This window comes from Sordaria macrospora, chromosome 6 (genome assembly GCF_033870435.1).
Source record: "Sordaria macrospora chromosome 6, complete sequence".
Classification (NCBI taxonomy): Eukaryota; Fungi; Ascomycota; class Sordariomycetes; order Sordariales; family Sordariaceae; genus Sordaria; species Sordaria macrospora.
The window spans coordinates 1090395-1112051 of NC_089376.1; the positions used below are offsets into that span (position 1 = coordinate 1090395).

A 21657-nucleotide genomic window follows, 5' to 3' on the forward strand; every position below is an offset into this window, starting at 1 on the left:
AATCGAGCTCGATGCTCCGGTATAATGAACATCATCTGGCTGCCAGTGGAAAGATTCGCCATTCTCAAGCACTCTTCAAGCCCGATGTCGTCCGAGACAGGCGGTGATAACAACGAATCACCTCCTCCAACACAGAATATGACCATAATGGACGACCAAGGCGGGTGTCTCTCACCAGGAAGAACTACCCAGGAGGAAACGTCAAACGTCAAAACGAAAGAAGAATGTCTTGGCCGATGAAGCCAAGACAGCCAAGAGAGAAGAACCGAATGCTTATTTATCTTGGTGGATGGCCAGTGTTGCATCACCGTCGTGGAATTTTGAAGAATCATGGCTCTCTGTCGACGCACGTGGGACCATGACACGGACTTCCGTCGTCGGTGCGAGAAAGATGCCAAGAAGAAAAGCGCCAAGAGATGTGCATTGTTCAGTGCTGGATTTTGGAGGCGTTGTCCTGCCGCTCGGTTGGGGAAGTTGGGGGGTGTCCAGTCCACTGAAACGCCACGATCTTAGTGCCTGTTTCGGCGAATAGGAAGCCTGGAAGAGTCAACGTGGGTGGAGGCCTGAGCGGGAATTGGATGGAGTGGAAAGTCAAAGAGAACGACATGTCGTTCAGCCCCAGATGCAGAGCAGAGCAGAGTAGAGCACCAAGTTGAGAATGAGGTGGACAGGTGAGAAATCATGTCCTTCTTTATGGGGGTTTGAACTTGCTGTTTCTCTTTCTTCAATCTGAGGACTGTTTCATCTGTTTGTATACGTCCCTGCTAGCAAGCGTTCCCGAACGTTGGTGCTCGGGTCAGTGCGTGCACGGGATTCCGTCGAGTGGAAGAGGCGAAGGTTTGTGTCGTGTTGCATTGGATCTGATGCTCTGTGTCCACGGTGAATTTCCATTCAGTGGTGTCAAGAGATGAAAGAGAACAGCAGCTGATAGATAACTGTTCAGGAATTCCATGTGCTTCAGGCAACGACAACTTTGCCAGAGATGGAAGTCTCGGCTCTTGGCTTTGCTTCGGTCACTGTTGCTTCAAGCTTGCAAACAAAAACAGGGAAAGGTTCCAACTTCACGATGTTTTGAGGCTGCAAGAGCGTGCAAGATGGCTCCTTCCGTTGGTGAGTCCTCGGTGGTCTGTACCTGTCGATCGCTGCAGGTCATTCCTTCCCTTCCGCGGATGTCCGGATATTATCACCATGCAGATTCGTCAGATTTGAGAAATGCAAAGAGTAATGGAAGGAACTGCTCGTAGCGAGGTCCAGCGCCAAACTCTTGATGCCTCCTCTCAACTTCTCTTTTCATTTCAGATCCTATTCATTCCACCACACTTTCTCGTTTGCGCCCGTCCGCTACTCTTCATTACCTTTGCTTCTTGCTCTTCTTCTCTCTCTGATTCAAGTTGGTCATATATGAGACTTTCGGGGTCCATTTCACAACCAGAGAGTTAGCCCGGCGAGCGTGGAACGATACCGAATGCTCCTATTATACTCACGCTGTCAAGGTCCATACAGCTCGGCTCCAAGTTGGATGACATGGTCTCGGTTTGAGATCAAACCCGAGCCGTGGATATCTTATTCGCACATTTCGGTCAATCTCATAACAGTCAGCCGGACACCTCAATGCTCGAAAACTCCGAGCTGGTTGGTTAGAGTGTCCGGTGGGATCTAGCGGGACACCAGTCCCATCCGGGCCCGAGTGGGTCGTTGGCTCAGAAATCCCGGGAAGATGCGCTCCGGAAGCAGCGCATTCCAAGGTTTCAATGGGAAAGAACTTCAGGTCCTTGTTGTTCAATGGCAGCGTCAAGTCAACTCTGTCTCTAGTCGTTCTTGTCGACACTCGGTCAATCATGTCGAGCGTTCTCTAGTACCTTATCGGCGTCAACCCCCACAGAAGACAAGCAGTATGATGACAAGATACCGTCTCTTGACTGTTCGAAATCTCACCAACGTCATCCGACAACCGGTTTCACCTATTCACATGGCTTCACCTTTCATCGGCTCGACCAAGGTGCTGAGTCGTCGGATGCGGACCTGTCGCCGTCGATCACGGCCGGATTGGGGTAGGTCTGGCTTACCTGACGTTACATTCTTCCCCACGACCCGGTCCTTCTGCCGACCTCTCCTCTTTCTTCATCGTTCATCATGCTCCAAACTGAGCCTCGTTCAAAGTTCAGAACGAGAGCTCAATCAATATCAATGCTGCAGTGGGAGCTGATGGGCAAGGGGAGAACCGCAGAAGGCAAGTTTACCGGACTCACTAATGGCGACGATGTTATGTTGCATGTCCTAATCCAGGATTTAACCAGCCGGGACTTCACTCCGCTCCTCGGTACCAGCTCCGATCGCTGTTTATTACCCTCGGTTTAGGTTACACTCCCCCGGATCTTGTGCACATTCGAGGAAAGGCTCATTTCACAGTCAGATCATCATGAACAAAACGGGATTGGATCAGCTTCAATAGTGCTGGTTTTGGAAGCTTCCTCGTCGACGTTCCTGGGATCCGGAGATGCGAAGATGCACGATAGAGCGTGGGAGAAAATGAAAGGGGGAACATACAAATGCGGACTTGTACCACCATGGCGCAAGCCTCCCTTTCTCAGTTGCAATTCTCGCGGGCATCTTAAAGACTGAGCTGAGACCTCAGACAGTGCCTTTCTTTCTAAGAGTCCCTTCTCCTTTCAGCACAGTTCTCTCGGTCACCACAATGCTGTCTTCTCCACGGACCGGCCTTCTGGCGGCCGTCCTTCTCTCCCTGTCATCCCTCGTCTCTTCAGCTCCCACCACAGCCTCCTCCTCGTCGGACACATGTACGACTATCGCCTCCACCAGCACCATCGATGTCGCCAATCGTTTCGAACTCCCTTACACCCTCGAGCAATCCCACTACTGGTCGAGCTCCACCGTCGCCATCAAGCCCGCCTGCATCATCTTCCCCAAGTCCGCCGCTGAAGTCTCCGCCATCATCAAGGTGCTCACCCAGAATAATGAGACTTTTGCCATCAAGTCCGGTGGCCACTCGCCCAACAACTACTTCGCTAGCGTCTCTGGTGGTCCGCTGATCTCCACCTCCAAGATGGACCAAGTCCTGCTCGACCCGACCACGGGCATCGTCAACATCGGCCCCGGCAACAGACTAGACAAGATAGCAAAGAAGCTCGACGGTACTGGTTGGACATTCTCTGGAGGGCGTGTTGGCAATGTCGGCGTGGGCGGTTTGGTCCTGAACGGCGGGCTGTCCTACCTCTCTGCTCAATACGGCTTTGCCGCCTCGTCAGTGTTGGAGTACGAGATTGTCCTTGCCGACGGAACCATTACGACCGCCAGCGCGACCAGGAATCCGGATTTGTTCAAGGCGCTCAAGGGAGGTGGCAACAACTTCGGCGTTGTGACAGCATACATCACCCAAGCGTACAAGCAGGGCGACATTTGGGGTGGTAACGCTGTATTTTTGCGTTCCAAGGAGAACGATGCCAAGATGCTCAGGGCGGTTCGCGACTTCACCGAATACTGCGAGGACGACAAGGCGGCAGTGATCGTGACGGCCGAGCGAGCGGTCATTGGCGCTGTGGACTTGTGGATCCTTTTCCTGTTCTACGACGGACCGGAGCCGCCCAAGGAGGTGTTCAAGAACTTTACGGACATCGGCGCGGTGCTAAACACAGCGCGCAAGCGCAGCTTTTCCGACATGATGGCTTGGAGCAACTGGGTGGTGCTTCCGGGCGTGAACGTGCTAGGCGGCACGGAGACGATCCCGCTACCGAGTGCCGGCAATGCCGAGACAGTATTGGGCAACATCCATGAGCACTGGCGAGATATCACGACAGCCAATTTGGGCGTGGGCAGTTTCGTGGCATCGATTGCGTATCAGCCCGTCCCAAAGCGGATCGTGCAGAAGGCTAGGGAGAGGAGTCCCGATCTGATTGATATGGATGACTCTGTTGATCGGCTGATCATGGAGGTCAACTTTATGTTCCTTCTGCCGTCGGACTACGAGAAGATGCAGGGAGTTATGGAGGAAACGTATTCGGGCATCAGGGAGAAAATCGTTGGGTGGCAGAAGGATGGAACGCTTGCGGATGCGTACGTGCCTATCTTGATGAGCTATGGAAACTCGCAGCAGGATTACTTTGCGAGGTTGAAGCCTGAGAGTCGGGCGTTGGCGAAGTCGGTGGCGAGTAAGGTTGATCCGAAGGGCCTATTTCGGGATCGGACGGGAGGGTGGAAGCCGTGAAGAGATGAGAAAGGGTGTGTATGGTATGTTGATCTTGGTAATGCGTTGTGCTCAGTTTGTACCGAGCGCTTCAAGCCCGTTTGAGCAGTCTTCAGTTGAGATCCTCTCCCTCGACGACCGCAAGCGCAAACCTTGGACCCCGGAGGAAGTCAAGTTCCGGACACTGGGCCGGATCCGCGTAAAAGCTTCCCCCTAGCTGCTCAATCATGCGAGACTGAGTTTCCATATCGACATTGGTCTCGTTCCGTAGCCTCTCCATGCCGCCCACCTCGTCCAGCCCTCGCCAATCCAGCTTCAGAACCCAAACCCCCACCCCAGACTTGGGCCATCCAAACAACATAACCCCACTGCGCCCATAATCTTGTCGATCGCACATATTATGAGGCTCACCTCTCCACAAGATCATAGCACCATACGGTTCCATATCAAAGTACCCATCGAACTCTGGCGCCCCCAACAGTCGCATCCGCTCACATAATTGATCCTCATCCTCGCGATCCTTCATCGACCGTAACACGTCCTCCTTCACTTTCCCCAAGCCCAAGAACTCCATCTCCGCCTTACCGGCACACAGCGCATAGATAACCGGCCCTGGTCTTCCCCTCTCTACATTTGGGAAACACAAGATCTTGGCCACAGCGCACGATTGATCCTGCAAGAACCGGACACGTTTGTTTAGGTTGATCCAATTTTGGTCGGGTATGGGCTCGATATCGCCGACACACGACCCCAACATTTCGGGGACGGGACCCCATGCTGGATCAAGACCGCGGGAGCGGTAGAGTTCTTCGTCGAGGGCGGGGGAGATGGCCGGGGGTGGGGAATGGAAGATATTGTCGGTGGAATATCTGTGGAGGAGGTAGTTATCGGTGACGCCGCGTTGCCAATGCTCCTCTGTGAGGTCCTCGTCGTCAAACTAGTATTGTGCCGATGAGGGGAGGACCAGCCAGAGGCAAGGGAGGAGCAGGAGGGCTCGTCGCATAGTTGGTGGTGTCCGGGGGAATGCTGCTAGATTGGTGAATAAAAATGTGTAAACCGCACAGGAAGAGAACGGTACACTTTCAACGCCGCTAGTGACGGAATTTTTCTCTTTCAAATACTTTTTTCTCTATTAGCAACCCCGATAACTGGACACGTGGCCTTCTTGGACAATTAGGCACCAGCGGAGTTAGAATGTGTTAGCGTAGAAGGAACATGAAGCATCGAGTGATCTCAAAATCATCTGTCGGGAATCGGGGTTGTTGAAGCCTGTAATGTAAAGAAAAGGGAGTGACATTATGACAACATCGCAAAGATGGTGACCACAGTGATGGTGTGGTGGTTGATCTGGGTTGCTTGCTTCATTATCAATTGTTTTTTTTTTTTGTTATTTTGTGCAAAAAATGGAATTTGGCATTAGCACATGCAGATTTCCACATTTATACGGTTGACACACATGGGAGCAACCCTATTTGTGACCCAACAAAGGGGAAAAAGCCAAACACCGATGGGTTCGCAAGCAGAAGACTGGCAAAAAAAGAAAGAAGGGCGATCGACTCCGCGATATTGAAGCAAGAGTGGAAGAGACGACCTTAAAAAAAGTGAAAAATAATGGGGCCACCCGGGGATTGAACCCGGGACCTCTCGCAAGAATGCTCAGGATTGAACCCTAAGCGAGAATCATACCACTAGACCAGCGGCCCGTTGATTGGTTGTTATAAGATGTATCAAACCTTTTAGTTATCAGTACCCAGTAACCTTTTAGAAAGCATTGAGACCAGACCATGCAGCGAGATGAGTGTGAGATGCACGCACAAATCATGTGTACAGTCAACGAGATTTTTTTTTCAATTCCCTATTGACTTGGCAAAACAAGATACCGCGATAAGCGACAGAACCTTGTGTCCCGAGTAGCTTTGCCGCGGTACGTACACGCCGAAATCTGACATGTCCACACATGTCCACATATGCCATCCGGCTGGTCTCACACCGCTTCACTAGTGTATGTACCGAATCATCGCGCTCTGCCACTGCCCAGCACACAAGACCCCTTCTCATATCCAAAACTGGGGGCTTGTCAATATCTGTATGGTCAGCATCTGAACCGGCAACAGACCCCGCCCGATCTAAGCGCCCTTGTGCTTTTGAGATCTGTCAGCAGCTCATGCTTTTTGACGCACCAGCACATGAACAAAATTCACGCATGGGTTGAAGGGTTGATGGGTTGAAGTCAGAAACCACCGACCGGTTCACCGGCTTCCCGGACTTTATTTGGAGGCATGCATCTCTTTAACCGTGTAGTGCGCCCTTTTTTTCCCGACCCATAAAAACATTTGAGGATGCCTGCGCTTAACAGGAGGTTCCAGTTTTGGGGCACCTTAGCACTTTGCTGAGATATCAGAAAGGTAGCCTGAAGTCGCCAAAGGGTTGCATTTTGGTGTCTACAATACCTCATTGGTTTCAGGTCCCTGTCGGGAAAAAAATGGCGCATTACACGGTTAAAGAGATGGCATTCGATGGAAACCCGGTGTTGGTGGATTACAAGGGAGGGAGGTCGCGCTTATGAGCCATGTAGCCATGTCGGCGTCTTCTGGAAGTCTTCGGAGTCTTCGGAGTCCAACCCAAGGCGTTTGAAAGAATGGCAATCAAAGAAAGGTCTCTATAATCCCTCGAGACGAGATGCATTCAACCAAGCCCGTGCCCAATCAATGGGTACGATTCGGCACATGATGTTTATTGTTGATAAACTGTTGAGCCGCTGATAGAGATGTCTTCTTCTTTGGGGGTTCACCCCAAGATTTAATTTCTCCAAGCAGCTACACAACTCTTCTCCCTACCTGAAGTCTATGCATGATGCCTAGGCTTCCATCCCGGCCCCGTGCCAAAGAGCATGAACGCGCTAGGTCATCTCAACAGGTCAATACAGTACCAGAAACACTAGCCCTGCATTGAGTGCGCTTGTTGGAAGCACTGTGGTCCCCAAATTCCGACTGAATGGCTCCCAGCCCCTGCCAAACTTTTAGGTCCCGAGCTGTCGGGACTGGTCCTAACCCAAGATTGGGACGCCCGGCGGCAAAGTTGTCCATGTCAACACGTGTGTCAAGGGGTCAGCATTGGAGCGAGGTAAAAATAAGGGAGCGAGGTAAAATAAGGCAAGAGCAAGGCTTTGACTGGACTGGATTGGACTGGAGCGAGAGGATGGAACTTGTGATTGTTCGCGACACCGACACCGCGCTTGTGCTAGGCTTCTTGATGGATCATGGAGTTGAAAAGATTGATCAAGGGGGTATAATAGGATATATACTGCCGTATAGATCCGTGATTGTCGCTAATCTTGTACTTGTCTTCATCGTCGTTCTCAATTTCTTTCCATTCGTTCACTCCTTCTCTGTCGGGCTGGTTTCCGACTGCTTCACGTTCCTTGACCCTTAGCGCGCTGTTTTTTATTCAATTCGGTCTATCAGGTCAACCGGCTGCCGCCCACTGTTCTCACTTGTTTCTGGAAGTAGAGTTTACCCAGTGACCATGCATCATCCACTTTCCCTTCGTTTCCTAGCCAACATCACCATCACCATTCTCCTCACCTCCAACCTCGTCTCCGCCTTCCATGTTCGAGATCTCCTTCACACTTTGCGATCGCTAAGTAAGTCTTGGAACCCCTAGCTCACATCCCGGAAGCTCCAAAGACTAACAGCTCCGGTCCCTCATCACAGAAGACGCGCCAGCCGCAAGCATTGCTCTCAATGCTCGCAACTCGAGCTTCGTCGCTCCCGCTACAATTTCTAACGGCACTGCTGGCTCTTCCCATCCTGACTCGACGACGGGAAAAGAAGGCGGACTTGGCCTCAGCGGTCTGTTGCATCACATTCTCGGCAGAGACGACAAGCTCAACACCAGCACCAGTTTCAAGGTTCGCACTCTGAACATCACCACCCTTGCTCCAGTCGGTTCCAACGACACCACTCCCGCCGGCTCCTCCCATCCAGATGCGGCATCAGAGCGAGGCCACGGACTGGGACTGAGCGGTCTTTTCCATAAAATCTTCCACCGCCATGATACGCCCATCACCATTCCCACCCTCAATCTCCGCGCCGCAAATGGGACCGTAACTCCCCCCGGAGTCTCCAACGGAACCACTCCCTCCGGTTCCTCCCATCCAAATGCCGCGCCACAGGGAGGTCACGGACTGGGACTGAGCGGTCTTTTCCACAAGATCTTCAGTCGCCAAAGCCCGACCATTACTACTGCACATTTCAACGCACGCAATTTGAACGGCACTGTCCTTCCCCCTGCAATCCGCCCCAACGGTACCACTCCCACCGGGTCCTCCCATCCAGACTCAGCCACAGAAAAGGGACAAGGGCTTGGACTCAGTGGTTTCCTGAACAAGATCTTGGGTCGCTCCAATTCTGCGCCCCTGCCTGTCAAGCCTATTGCCCCTGAGGATGTTGATGAGGTCGATGGCGACGTTGGTATGCTTATGAGCCTCAACCGTCGTGTCAAGAGAGACGGAGAGGCAAAGTTGAGCCGTGAGGAGAGGAGGAAGAATCGGGAGAAGAGGCGTGTGAGAAGGGCCATGTCTGCGGCGGCTAAGGCTGAGAAGGCAGAGAGGAACGCTGCTCGCTCCAGAGTATTTCGGGGCTGAGAATGGTTGCTAGTCGTCGGAAAGGCCAGGCTGGGCTTCGGGATGGGGTTGATACTGTAGAGAGTGTGATGGATAACGTTGAGGCGGCATGCCAAAACGAAATGTTTAGTGCCCTCAACAAACGATGCCAATATTAGACGAGTACCGAGTGGGACTGTCCTGAACTTTCGTGCATCTTTGTGAAGGGATGGATGCTCCGACCAAGGCCCCTGAATCTTCCGTAGTATCCAGTTGCTCTCGAGCTGGGGCGTTGCCTGATCCACAGCTTCAGGCCATCGTATAGGAGCTTGCCATGTCGCTGGCGGTCTGCTTTTGTAAACTGATCCCGGTCGCAGTCCGAGCATCGTGGAGAATGTCCGAATCGAAGCGCCGGTTCGTCGCGAGGTAACCACCAAGTAGTCGCCAGTGGCGAGCCCTGCCGCATCGGCCTGTGCCAAAAAGCACCGAGACCAGGCGTAGTAACGATACTCCAACAATTCCCTCCCGCACTCATCTCTTCTTCACGTTCTCCATCCACTCCTTACTCGCCTTCGTGCCATCATGCGCACTCCTAAACAACTTCCTCTCCCACTCATCCAACCCCCTCAAGAAGTCCTCGCCGGCACCTCCAACTCCCAGATTACTCGCATTATCCTCCTTGGTCGCCTTCCCCTTTCCCTTCCCTGCTGCGCCTCCTCCATCCCGTCCGTGATACGAAGTCCCACCACCACCCACTTTCCTCGCATGCAAGGCGATCTCCGCCGCCCGAGACACAAACGTCTTCCTTAACACTGCGCTCAGCTCCGGCTCCTCTGATAGTTCCATCATGTGCGTTGCCAAAGCGTAAAAGTGGGCGCTCTGGTCGCGCAGAGGGACGGAGCGGGGGTTGGCTTTGAGTGCCTGGACGACGTCGTTGCCTAGCGCGGGGGGAAGGTCGAAGGTGATGAAGGATTTGCTGGATTGGGAGGGGTCGTCCATGACGACTGCGCCGGTGTTGGCGATGGCGAGCATCTCGGCTAGCCAGATGGGGAGGGCGACGCGCGAGCCGGATTTGAGGGTGTGGCCGGGTTGGTTGTCGAGGTAGCCTAGGTCGGCGACGTCGATCTGGAAGGTGCAGGGGATTTTCTGGGGATAATTGTTTTGGATTAGTTGGTGTCTAAGGAGGGGTAGTGATGGGCGTGGATGGTACCTCTGCATCCGTTAGGATCGCATCGATGTCGTAGTATGACATGGTGGCGATTTGTACAGCTTCGCTATGGCTTTCGTCGATGTCGAGAGGGATCCTGGGAGACGCGCTCTGGAAGTGGGAGACGCGACGGAGAAAGAGTGCCGCAATGCCAAGAGACGGAGCTCTTTAAAGCTGTGGCTTGTCGACCATTCTGGGGGAATCATGGCCACACCAAGCCACATCCGCTTTCCCATCTCGGCGGGGTGGGGCTATGACGGAATTGAATCGGTTTCCATGGAGCTTCCATCCGAGCTTATTACGATAAGTAAATAGAAGAGACCTCAATTCCACCAGCTGCAGCCCGATAATCACAATCAGCAATCCAAATCACTTCCATCCGAGGTAGCCGCTGTCCCATTGATCCTCGAACTGTCTTCTTTCGTATCCCCAAACTTAACCAATTCATCTAATTACTAGTATCTCTCGAATAAACCCAAACCATCCTTCAAAATGTCCACCTCTCTCTTCCGCGCTACTCCGGTCGCCCGCAGCGCTCTGCGCGCCGCCAGCGCCGTCAAGCCCGCCGCTGCTACCTTTGTCCGCGGCAAGGCCACTCTTCCTGACCTTCAGTGTGAGTTCTCATATCCTCTTAGAATCGCTTGCCGAGGAAAGAACCTCTCCTCAGCTAGCTTCCCCCATCCTCTGCGCCTGCCCATACGGAACTCGCAAAGCTAACCAGTCCACCCAATGCCTCCCAGACGACTACGGCGCCCTCGAGCCCTACATCTCCGCCAAGATCATGGAGCTCCACCACTCCAAGCACCACCAGACCTACGTCAACGGCCTCAACTCGGCCCTGACCACCATCGCCGAAGCCGAGTCCAAGGGCGACTTCACCAAGGCCGCGTCCGTCGCACCCGCCCTCAACTTCCACGGCGGCGGCCACCTCAACCACACCCTTTTCTGGGAGAACCTGGCCCCGGCCTCGCGCGAGGGTGGTGGCAACCCGGACGGCGCGCTCGGCAAGGCCATCACGACCGAGTTCGGCTCGTTCGAGAGCTTCGTCAAGCAGATGAACGCCGCGCTGGCGGGTATCCAGGGCTCCGGCTGGGCGTGGCTGGCCAAGGACAAGGCTGCGAACGGCAAGCTGGCGCTCATCACCCGCGCCAACCAGGACCCTGTCACGGGCAACTTTGTGCCGCTTTTGGGCATCGATGCGTGGGAGCATGCGTATTACCTGCAGTACGAGAACAGGAAGGCCGAGTACTTTGAGGCCATCTGGAACGTGATCAACTGGAAGACTGTTGCCAAGAGGTTTGAGGCCTAACTTAGATAGATACCTGGGGAGCTGTAATAATGGGGGACGTTTAGTAATTCAAGGTGTTGCTGTTACTGTTACTGTTCATGCACTCTCTTGTGACTTTCGGGATTGAATATTGGTTGTCTTACTCGATATGGACGCGGTTAGGAGGACGGAAACGAATTATATAATGTCCATCAAAATCGCAGGGTGATTCGGCGTGGCCGCAGCATACACTTGTCCGGTCATTGTACTAATATTGACTGGAGTCCCTGGGTATAGAGAAAGAATCTGGACTTTTTGAGTTCACCATGACTTATTCCCGTAGGCGCAAGGAGTACCCTGCCATATTCAACCGTTAGTCTCAGAAACCGCTGGAGGCATCCAGGCATCGCAAGACTCCGCTGAACCCTGTGTGTTTTTTATTTGAGACAGGTCAACCTTGACACATGGTCCATACTTGGCTGGAATGCTGGTCTGGATCGAGGTGTAGAAAAACTTGACAGTTCATGTCCTATCCAAGATCCAAGGCTGCTAGATTATAGACCGATACGGACTCTTGATGATCACCACGACCCAAGTCACCACGGGAAGAGCTGATTCATTCCAACTGCCCCAACCCATAAACCGAACCAAATTGCCATGCCACTGTGTCGGCGAAAAAGGTTCTGGAACAGTCATCCAAGTTCCATCATCCTATGCTTCGATGTGAATCTCGACTCAGGGTTCAACCAATCTGGTTAGTTTTCCCAGAGGTTTTAGTGCACCATGTTCTCCATCAGGCAGCCGCCAAAGCTTAGCAGTAAATGAAGTATTCCAGCTTTCTGCATAACAGAGCAGGAGGCGGGTCAGAACTGGTCAATCCCTCTGAACCGTCATAAAAGTCCCCATCGTACAGTATCCCATCAGATACAAAAACCCGAGTAGTAAGGTCGATCGGCACTGGTGGTTCGCGAGTGGGCTTGCCTCCAACGTGATCATTCGCAAGGAGACAGACTTTGGGCAGGCAGAACCACTCAGTAAATCACCAGGGGAGATGTCGTCAGGGTGTAATCTCCCACTCAACTCCGCATCGACAACCTTTCTTGTCATGCGGGCCTGGTTTGAGTTTGAAATTAGCACATGGCTTGAGCGGGCAAGTGCAACTAAGGGAACGCGAACACACAGCAAGCAAAGCCTCATGAGCATGAGGAACTTGCTCGACGCAGAAGCCCCATAAAAGGGCGCTTCTATGGGCGAGCCAATGATTCCGGAGACCACGACAGGTCAAGGACAGGGCCACGGGATCTTGGATGCCTTCAGGGGTGATGTTTGAAGAAATATGGCATATATGAGCTCATTTGGCGCCCAATTAGCTAGGAAGTTGGATGCGTTCATGGGACCTGCTGTAGTTTTCAACTGAGTCTCTTCAGGCTTCACGAACTGATGAGAGAGAAGGGAGACTTAAAGTCAGTAAGGACGGACTTTATGCCAGGACGTGATGAGTCAGTGGGATCCGTAAGAACGTAGCAGTCATGCCGACATAGATTACCGGTGAGGTTGCTTAGGTAGTGTGTATGGAGCCAAGACTGCAAAGACAATAACCAGTACACGCAACGTCGAAAGCCATTAAGAAATATGGCTAGATAAGCAACAAAGAGGGAATACGGTGACTAGAACGAAGAGAAGACAATGTGAGCCAACCCAGTGAAATTGCAAGAGAGGGAGGTTAAGGAAAATCACAAGCGAACTTTGGGAATCGGTCATATTGGTTGAGACAGAACTGAAAGTGTATGCACAACACCACAGACGTGTCCCTGGATGTTGTTGCTCAGGCTTTCGATCGCCAAATACCTACTCATGAGATGGTTTTAGGCTCGAAGAGCAGGGATGCCGGATCCCGAATATGAGGGACCAAACCGTGTTGTCGTCTGGTCCTGTCGTTTTCGCTCTTGGGAGGCGCCGAGGAGAGGTTCTCGCGTGTCGGTCGGATGATGAAGCGTCAGTCCACATGACTCGTGACCATCTCAGCTGCCGGGAATTGTCTAGACTCTACCATAAGACGAGGAAAGAAGAAGAGTTGCTTCCTTCGTCCGCTTGGTCTTGACCTCAGCTGTTCTGCCTGTCATTTCGGCGAGAACTTACTGGTAAGTGGCTCGATGCAATGGGATGTTCAAATGGAAGGAATCAACCTTTTACTTCCGGGGCACGACTGCCCGAGGCTGACTCGATGCCGGGGCCGTTGCAAGGAACCCTTTGGTCGTCCCCGTTGCAATGACAGAAAGGAATCGTAACTGACAAAACAACCGGAAGGCTTGGCCCGTTAAAAAGCGCCGGAGCCTTTCCCGTTCGGCTCAAGGGCTTGGCATGGACGCGGTGCCCCTCTTTCACCCCGCACTGACGCTTCAACCCCACTATTAGGGCCTAGCTCATGGCGGATGAGACACTAAGACGACGACCTCAACGACCATGATGAGGACTCGAATTGAATGATTGGAAAACGAGTCCTACGTTCAGTAAGGTGCATACATTTATTCTCGTGTTGGAGGGCTGAATTAGGTCTGAAGCCGAACTCACAAGACGCCAAGCACCATGTTACGAGCTTGGCTCATGGTGCCCTGGGAGCCTGGGCACCTTGCTAGTCCTCAGCAGATTCATCGTATGACGCCTTCCACTTGTATCTTTCTTGGCCAACTTCCGAAGAGAATGATAGCCGAAGCCATGTCACGACAATGCCATGGCAATGTCCCCGTTCCCAGTTCCGAGTTCCCGTACACTGCCGGGTGGGCATGATCTGCACACTGCAACCAGGGGCCAAGGGAGCTTCGGCTGGTTAGCATCATCACAACGGGCAAAAGCGGGATCAAGTACATCATCCATCATGAAGAGGCAACTGGCTTCCAAGGCCCAAGCGATTGGAAAATCCAACCATAAATGGATGTTAGATGCGCAGTCGTCTTTAGTGAGAAGAAGGCTCCAGACGACCAAACCGTTAACCAGCCTCACCGCCGCCCCAGTATAGTCGACATCCTATCTGTAAAGCTTGACCGGTGACTTTATCTGAACCAGTAACACGTATCCGAAACACTGTAAGTGCGTTGGCTTTCCTTGTCTACCTCAGCCATCACCCGTTTTCCGAAGCTCGACAGACTTTCCCCCGCGAGACATGCATCGTCTACCAAGTATGGAAGCCGGATGTTGCGGGTGACCTGGAAGGAAACCCACGGCTATCAAGTTGTGATAATACCAACCTGAACAAAGCGCTTGCAAGTTGCGCACATCTCACATCCCAGACAAAGCATCGGCCCTGAAATCCAAAGCGTAACACTGTCATACGCCGACAAAGAGTCATAGACTTGGCAGCGAGCGATCGACATCTGTCCACGCAATTTCAGATCGCAACATTGACAGTCTCACAGGTGGCACCTCCCCCTCGGACAAGAGAGGTAAACTTTTTGCGAATTACTCTCCGAAATCACAATCACACTTGTGACCGGTGTCATTGAAATTGGAAACGGAAACTGTCACGGTTTGACCAGTGACCAGTAATGGCAGGCCAAGCCCCCAATCCCAGCGTGAATGTGGAGGAGGGACATGGCAAGGGGTCGACAAAGTTCAAGAATGCGACGACTGAAAGACAGTCTCATACGCCCGTGTCCGTATCGCTGCCGCGGGGGTCTGAAAGTAGTAGAGGTAAAAAAAAAAGGGGAACCCCGCTTTAGAAGTTGATGAGAGAATCGACGGAAACTGACATGGATCAACCAGACAATGCAGATGGCCGGACGGGAAAGAAGGAGGGGGTCCCGGGGGTCCAGCCAAGCAAGAGCGACAACCCCAAGGTGAGATTGCTGTCACCCTCTGCCACACTCTGCCACACCCATACATGGAATGCAGTTGCAATGCACTACCCGCACGTGTTGCGTCACCACCCTCTTGTGTCCGCGGTCGTGCCCGCCCAAAGATAATTCCCCATTATCAAAAAGTGGAAGCAACACTGCACATCTACACCGCCCACTCGTGCCACCCGTGGACTGCCCCTGCCGTGCAACGTGAAGCCATCAATTGGATCCAATGTCCTCGAGTGGTAGCAGTTCGGGCGTTGACAGGGAACTCGAACAGGCCGAGAACGACGATTCCGCCGCCGCCGCCATCGACGCCATCGCCTTCAGAGACCCATTCGCAGACACCACCCCACGCCGCCCGACCACTGACAACGCCTCGTCCCGCTCCGGCACAAAAAGCCCCAGCCCACTGAACAGCACCGGGACCCAGGGCTCGCTTCATTCCCCCCCTTCTCTTGGCGTCCAGCAGCTACTCAGTGATATTCAGCCTCGAGATCCACTGTATGACCACAACACGCCTGCCCCCATCCACCCCGGCAGCGACACTCTTGCGTATAATAACACTTCCCCCTCCGAAGAAGTGTTGCGATCCCTTGAACACCACTCTTCCAAGCTTCCAACTATTCCTTCTCAGCTCCAGGAGCAACAGCAACTCGACCACGCCCAGGCCAACACCGGCCATTACACGCATCCTAGCGGCGACAACACCCAGACCTACGGTACCCCATCAGCCGGCCATCACCACCACAGCCTGAAGCCCATCGCAACCGTAATCATGGGGTTCGAAAAGGCTCGCAAGTTCTCCACGGGCACCTCGGTGCACCGTAAGCGCCAGATGAGCACTCTGGTGGAGAAGGAGGGCCACTTTGGTCCTGCTCTAACTGTGAGTGGTACTTCGCTTATCATGGCCTGCTTGACTGCCTCGACGCTCCATACTAACATTGGATGTCCCACATAGACACTCTATCTCGGCATCTCTGCCGTCTTCTCTGATGACCACACGGCCGTCGTGGCCCTGGCCATTCACGATACCATCTACCTCGTTGACTTCTCGGTCAAGCACATTGAGCTCGACGACGCCCTGAAAATGGGCGAGGACCTCATCGCCGACTTTGTCATCTCCGAAGTGCAAAAGTACGAGCACGAGAACTTCTCAAAGTTCATCGGTGCTGGTCTTCCCACGACGCTCAAGTACATGAGCCCGAACCTCTGCTCGCGGCTCTGGCTCGAGCTGGATATTGTGCCCATAGTGATGCGCCCAGATGACGAGCATAAGGAGAAGACCTTTTGGGATGTCAAGAGAGTCGATGAACAGGCCGATTCCATGGCTCGAAAGTGTATCATGTAAGTCTTCCCGTCAGTTACCACCGGAAAACGCATTGGACTGACAGTCATGGTCAGGAACTTTGGCCCCTCCCTCGTGCCTCTTCTTCAAGTCGGATTCCGAGGCATCGTCCAAATCGATGCTGGCTTCCGCGCCCACCTCACCACCGTCCAGAACCACAAAGACACTTGCAGTGCGGCAACATGGGAAACCACTTTGACATATGCCAAGAAGCTTCGTGCCAACAAGACCAAGATCGCCTTCTTCAGTTCAACACCCCAAGGCGGTGGTGTTGCGCTTATGCGCCACGCTCTTGTTCGCTTTGCTCGTCTCTTGGGTGTCGACCTCACCTGGTATGGTAAGTAGAATCACCTGCTGTCCCCAACGGTAGACAGCCGACTAACACTTTCCCAGTGCCAAAACCACGACCCGGTGTCTTCCGCATCACCAAGAACATCCACAACATTCTGCAGGGTGTCAGCCATCCCGATCAGCGCGTAACTGCCGACGAGAAACAGGCCATCATCGACTGGATCAATGAGAATGCGAGCCGATACTGGTTCTCCGAGGGTGGACCTTTGCGTGCTCCCGAGGAAGGCGGTGCTGATATCGTCGTGATTGATGACCCCCAAATGCCCGGCTTGATCCCCCTAATCAAGAAGTATACTCCTGACCGCCCTGTTCTCTACCGTTCGCACATCCAGATTCGCAGCGACCTCGTCGCCAAGGCTGGTTCGCCTCAAGCCGACATCTGGGATTTCCTTTGGAGCAACATTCAGGGCTGCGACATGTTTATCAGCCACCCTATTCCCATTTTCGTCCCGCACAACGTCCCGCGTGAGAAGGTGGTCTACTTCCCAGCCACTACCGACTGGCTCGACGGCCTGAACAAGCATCTCAACCACTGGGACTCGGGTTACTACGGCCATCTGTACAACGTCGCCTGCCACTCGCAGCGCATGACGGAGCTCAACTGGCCCGCCCGCAAGTACATCATCCAGGTTGCCCGTTTCGACCCATCCAAGGGCATCCCCACCGTTATCGACTCATATGCCGAGTTCCGTCGCCGCTGCGACAAAGCCAACATCACCGACGTGCCGCAGCTCGTCGTGTGCGGCAACGGTTCCGTCGACGACCCCGACGCCTCCCTGATCTACGATCAGACCATGGCCCAGCTCGAGACTTACTACCCCGACCTGGTCCGGGACGTCAGCGTCATGCGTCTGGACCCCAACGACCAGCTTATCAATACTTTGCTTGCTAATGCCCACGTCGTGTTGCAGCTTTCCACTCGCGAAGGCTTCGAGGTGAAGGTTTCCGAGGCCCTGCATGCCGGCAGACCCGTCATCGTCTCCAACGTTGGCGGTATTCCGCTGCAGGTCAAGGACAAGGTCAATGGCTTTCTTGTCGCGCCTGGCGATTGGCGTGCCATAGCCGGTCACCTGATGGAGTTGTTCACTGATGAAGAGCTCTGGAAGAAGATGAGCCATGAGGCACGTACGGGCGTCTCTGACGAGGTCGGTACTGTTGGTAACGGGCTTGGCTGGTTCTACTTGGCTGCCAAGTGGACCGAAGTCGGCGTGGAGAAGAACGGCAGGGGTGGATTGAAGGGTAATGAGCGGTGGGTCAACGACATGGCGAGGGAAGAGGCCGGATACTTCTACACCCAAGGAGAGAACCGGTTGCCGAGACACTTTACACAGAGGAAGCCGGAGCTCGAGGCGGAGGCAAAGGACTTGCCAGTCCACGACAAGAAAAAGGCGGAGGTTGCTGCTTGATTTATATTGGCAGACGGATTGGTTGTTTCTGTTCGAGTTAGCTCAAATACCATTTCGGAAGGATGTAGTCAAGGACATGCTCAAGATGTTTGAGAGGTCGAACGTTAAGGGTCTCGTTAGTTCAGCAACATATGAGGACATGATTGATGTACCGCTCTAGATGCCATCCAAAGGAGACAAGAGAAACGAAGCAATTCTCTGTCAGTTAATGCCTTTTCCGTGTATCGTCGTTTATAATGATCGATGGAAGCTCGCCACCCTTAATGCAGCCGCTGAGCGTCTGGTGTTCGGCTAGAAATCTGTAAGGAGCATGATGCGGCATACTATACCTCGTTACCGACGGCGGATTTCCCGAACTGGATGCATCTATGAACAAGGAATCTTGGGCGCCGCACAGGATATTACTGTTGTAGGTTTCATGACTTCATCCCGGCGAGATCAGTCGCATTGTCAGAGAAGGTTGTTTGTGAAACCTGAACGCCCAACTGATCGCAGAGCTGAAAGTGATGCGAGAGGAGGGTTAGGGTATGTGGAGATAACGCGAAAGCACGTGCTGCTGGTGCCTACCACGCAGATCCGCCCAGGGTGGGGCTGGAGTTCTACAACAGCTTAAATTGAGTCGCGCTTCAAACGCGTCCCCCAAAAAGTTCCCAATATGCACGTTCGGAAAAATTGGCATCGTCACAACTGCTTTACCACCCCGAAGAGAACCAATTGGCCTTTGTTTCTATTGTAGAGACTTGTATACCATCTTACCGTCACACAATAACCGATCGGACATCAACCACAACAATGACGGTCACATCCGAACCCGCTGCGCCGGCGCAGTCGCAAACCCCGTCTCCCACCAGCCCACCAAAGCGTCACGAAGAATATCAATACCTCGATCTCGTCCGCCAAATTTTCGACGAAGGCGAACTCCGTGAAGATAGGTACGTTCAGTAGTCTCCCCTTCCAATCCCACTCTCCCACTTCCAGCCCTAGCTAACCACCTTCTTCAACAGAACAGGAACAGGCACCTACTCCATCTTCGCTCCAACCCCCCTAAAATTCGCCCTCTCGAAACCCTCCCCTTCCGCCTCCGGGGCCTCCGCCGACCCCTCCTCCCCATCCTACTCATTCGAACCGATCCTTCCCCTCCTTACCACAAAGCGCGTCTTCACCAAAGCCGTCCTCCTCGAGCTCCTCTGGTTCATCTCCGCCTCCACCTCCAGCACCACTCTTTCCTCGCAGGGCGTCAAGATCTGGGACGGCAACGGCTCTCGCGCCTTCCTAGACATGCTAGGCCTCTCGCACCGCAAAGAGGGGGACCTCGGTCCCGTGTACGGTTTCCAATGGCGTCATTTCGGCGCCGAGTACGTCGATGCGGAAACCGATTATACCGGCCAGGGCGTGGACCAGCTGCAGCGCATCATCGACACTCTGCGCACGAACCCCTACGATCGCAGATTAATACTGAGCGCGTGGAATCCCAAGGATATGAGCCAGATGGTGCTGCCGCCTTGTCACATGTTTGCGCAGTTTTACGTTTCGTATCCGGGGTCCCGGGAGAGGACACGAAAAGAGGGGGAGCCAACAAAACAGGAGAAACCAAAGGGTCACTTGCACTGCCAGTTATATCAACGGTCGTGCGACATGGGATTGGGCGTGCCGTTCAACATTGCTAGCTACGCGCTGCTGACGCACATGCTCGCGCACGTGTGCGATTTGGTGCCCGGGAGCTTGACTCATGTTATGGGCGATGCGCATGTCTATCTTAACCATGTGGATGCGCTCAAGACGCAGCTGGAGCGCGAGCCCAGGGAGTTCCCGACGCTGGAGATCAAGAGGGAGAAGAGAGGCAGTATTGATGGGTGGAAGGCGGAGGACTTTGTGGTCAAGGGGTATGAGCCACACAAGACGATTGCTATGGAGATGTCTGTTTAGGTCACTTGTCTGGTATGATGGTCACCGGTATCTGCGACTGGTCATTTTCATCTGTTTTACGGTTATGGGGTTTCATGGTTCATGGTGCCTTGATGTTAATAGTGAATAAGGTACGTCGGGACCGACTGGCGACACGTTAACGCACAAAGCTGAGAATGGAAAAGTATCAAGGGATTATTCATCGAGATCGTTGCTCCCTCTTTCGGTTGATACTGTATTCCACCCTTTCGAGCTCCTTGCGGAGTTTCTCTGCCTTTTGCTGCTGCCTCATGAGCAGCGCGGCCTTCTCACCTGCGGCCTTCCGTGGCATCAGCTTTCTGTTCACTAGCAGCAGCTTCTTGGGCAGCGATATTTACTCTGGACGGCCAATTAGCTCTGCGCTCTATCCCAATTCAAGATTCGCTGCTCCTGTACTCCATCTCCCACATCTAATTCCCCAGCTTGTAACGCGGGAGGACTCGCTCGTAGGTAGGCTCGCTGTTCGCTTTCAAAAAGCCGATGTCGGGAAAATGGTTAACCAGTTATTGGTGATGGAAAAGACGCGGCAGTGAAAGGAGAAGAGGTCGCCTAAGCGGAGTACGAGGAAGAAGACGCGAACCCAAACACTCCAGGGTGTCCAAAAAGGATGGTCATCGTACGCTTTTCCCTTGGGGTACTACCGTCTTTACGGGGCCTGCCCCGTCCGCGCTTCTGCTGGACGAGCAGTGAGTCGCGCAGATGCGTGGTTTGCCTTCCAGGCAGAGCGGGAGTGTTGGCCGACGGGTCAATTCCGGGGAGATTCATGGGAGCCACCGGTGCTCGCCTGTTATTTGTTTCTGCTGCGGACCTTAAACCGAGGAGGAGAGCGGCAACATGATAATTCTTGGGACGTTCTGTTCAGCATTCTGTCCAACACTGCGGCTTTCACAGGGTCCATGGCGTATATGGCACTGGAGTGATTGCCGATGCCTCGTTTGAAGGTCAGCGACTGTCGATAGCTGTTACCTAGTGGCGGCGGTGGTGCTGGTCCCGGCAACGCCAGCAAGGATGCTAGCCTTTCTTCCCATCCTCATTTGCGCTAGCCAACGAGCACAGATTGCCTCGCCGAGGCAAAAACCTCCTCCAGGTTTGATAATACATCCCTTCCACTCCTTATTGCTGTGGTTGTGAAACCTTCAAGATATCCATCTGAAGCTCCAACATCGAGGTCTTGATCAGAAGAGCTGGCCTTGAGTGGGGTCGCTTCTGTTGTTTCGCCCAAAGGATCAAAAGGTTCGACTGTGACAACAATCGAATCACGGGAGAGTCATGGGACTGATCGTTGCCCATGGCGAATAACCTCAGCTTCAAACGAAAGTGAGAATGGGTGAGGATAGAGATAGATGAAGATGGAGGACTCGCCGGACGGAGGGCGCTTCGGTTCTTGGGTGGGCAGTCTTCAAGGACTAAGCAGTTTGGGGATGAGGCTTATTCCTGGTCAGAGGCCTTTGCAACTTTAGTTGCACTGGAACGCGGGGGTTCCTCCTCGGTTTTTGC

The 21657-nt window shown here is 53.4% G+C and overlaps 8 protein-coding genes and 1 non-coding gene across 9 annotated transcripts; 5 read left to right on the plus strand and 4 right to left on the minus strand.

The window, feature by feature from the left end:
• Window positions 1-2695: 2695 nt before the first annotated feature.
• On the plus strand, window positions 2696-4294 carry SMAC4_05704 (uncharacterized protein; the record flags this gene model as incomplete). The annotated part of the gene is made up of 1 exon (XM_003348561.2): window positions 2696-4294. One exon carries the CDS (start codon window positions 2696-2698, stop codon window positions 4220-4222), a length of 1527 nt encoding a protein of 508 aa, XP_003348609.1. The 3' UTR covers window positions 4223-4294.
• Window positions 4295-4313: 19 nt separating this feature from the next.
• On the minus strand, window positions 4314-5238 carry SMAC4_05703 (uncharacterized protein; the record flags this gene model as incomplete). Its single annotated transcript, XM_003348560.2, has 1 exon — window positions 4314-5238. Exon 1 carries the CDS (start codon window positions 4956-4958, stop codon window positions 4314-4316), a length of 645 nt encoding a protein of 214 aa, XP_003348608.2. The 5' UTR covers window positions 4959-5238.
• A 576-nt stretch (window positions 5239-5814) lies between these two features.
• SMAC4_13934 lies at window positions 5815-5904 on the minus strand. The gene is given in 2 exon segments: window positions 5815-5850; window positions 5869-5904. It is a non-coding gene; the product is annotated as a tRNA-Pro (tRNA).
• Window positions 5905-7401: 1497 nt separating this feature from the next.
• On the plus strand, window positions 7402-9212 carry SMAC4_05702 (uncharacterized protein). The gene is made up of 2 exons (XM_003348559.2): window positions 7402-7844; window positions 7915-9212. The coding sequence occupies exons 1-2, from the start codon at window positions 7727-7729 to the stop codon at window positions 8844-8846; spliced, it is 1050 nt and encodes a 349-aa protein (XP_003348607.1). The 5' UTR covers window positions 7402-7726; the 3' UTR covers window positions 8847-9212.
• A 123-nt stretch (window positions 9213-9335) lies between these two features.
• Window positions 9336-10203, minus strand: SMAC4_05701 (uncharacterized protein; the record flags this gene model as incomplete). The annotated part of the gene is made up of 2 exons (XM_003348558.2): window positions 10015-10203; window positions 9336-9950 (listed from the first exon to the last, which is right to left on the minus strand). The coding sequence occupies exons 1-2, from the start codon at window positions 10054-10056 to the stop codon at window positions 9336-9338; spliced, it is 657 nt and encodes a 218-aa protein (XP_003348606.1). The 5' UTR covers window positions 10057-10203.
• Window positions 10204-10289: 86 nt separating this feature from the next.
• On the plus strand, window positions 10290-11653 carry SMAC4_05700 (uncharacterized protein). Its single transcript, XM_003348557.2, has 2 exons — window positions 10290-10624; window positions 10752-11653. Exons 1-2 carry the CDS (start codon window positions 10504-10506, stop codon window positions 11318-11320), a joined length of 690 nt encoding a protein of 229 aa, XP_003348605.1. The 5' UTR covers window positions 10290-10503; the 3' UTR covers window positions 11321-11653.
• Window positions 11654-11841: 188 nt separating this feature from the next.
• Window positions 11842-12976, minus strand: SMAC4_12762 (uncharacterized protein). The gene is made up of 2 exons (XM_024655768.2): window positions 12455-12976; window positions 11842-12391 (listed from the first exon to the last, which is right to left on the minus strand). The coding sequence occupies exons 1-2, from the start codon at window positions 12479-12481 to the stop codon at window positions 12152-12154; spliced, it is 267 nt and encodes an 88-aa protein (XP_024511599.1). The 5' UTR covers window positions 12482-12976; the 3' UTR covers window positions 11842-12151.
• A 1238-nt stretch (window positions 12977-14214) lies between these two features.
• SMAC4_05699 (uncharacterized protein) lies at window positions 14215-18416 on the plus strand. The gene is made up of 4 exons (XM_003348556.3): window positions 15676-15997; window positions 16073-16458; window positions 16516-16796; window positions 16853-18416. Exons 1-4 carry the CDS (start codon window positions 15890-15892, stop codon window positions 18214-18216), a joined length of 2139 nt encoding a protein of 712 aa, XP_003348604.3. The 5' UTR covers window positions 15676-15889; the 3' UTR covers window positions 18217-18416.
• Window positions 18417-18800: 384 nt separating this feature from the next.
• Window positions 18801-21644, plus strand: SMAC4_05698 (uncharacterized protein). Its single transcript, XM_003348555.2, has 2 exons — window positions 18801-19148; window positions 19221-21644. Exons 1-2 carry the CDS (start codon window positions 19009-19011, stop codon window positions 20140-20142), a joined length of 1062 nt encoding a protein of 353 aa, XP_003348603.1. The 5' UTR covers window positions 18801-19008; the 3' UTR covers window positions 20143-21644.
• Window positions 21645-21657: the final 13 nt, after the last annotated feature.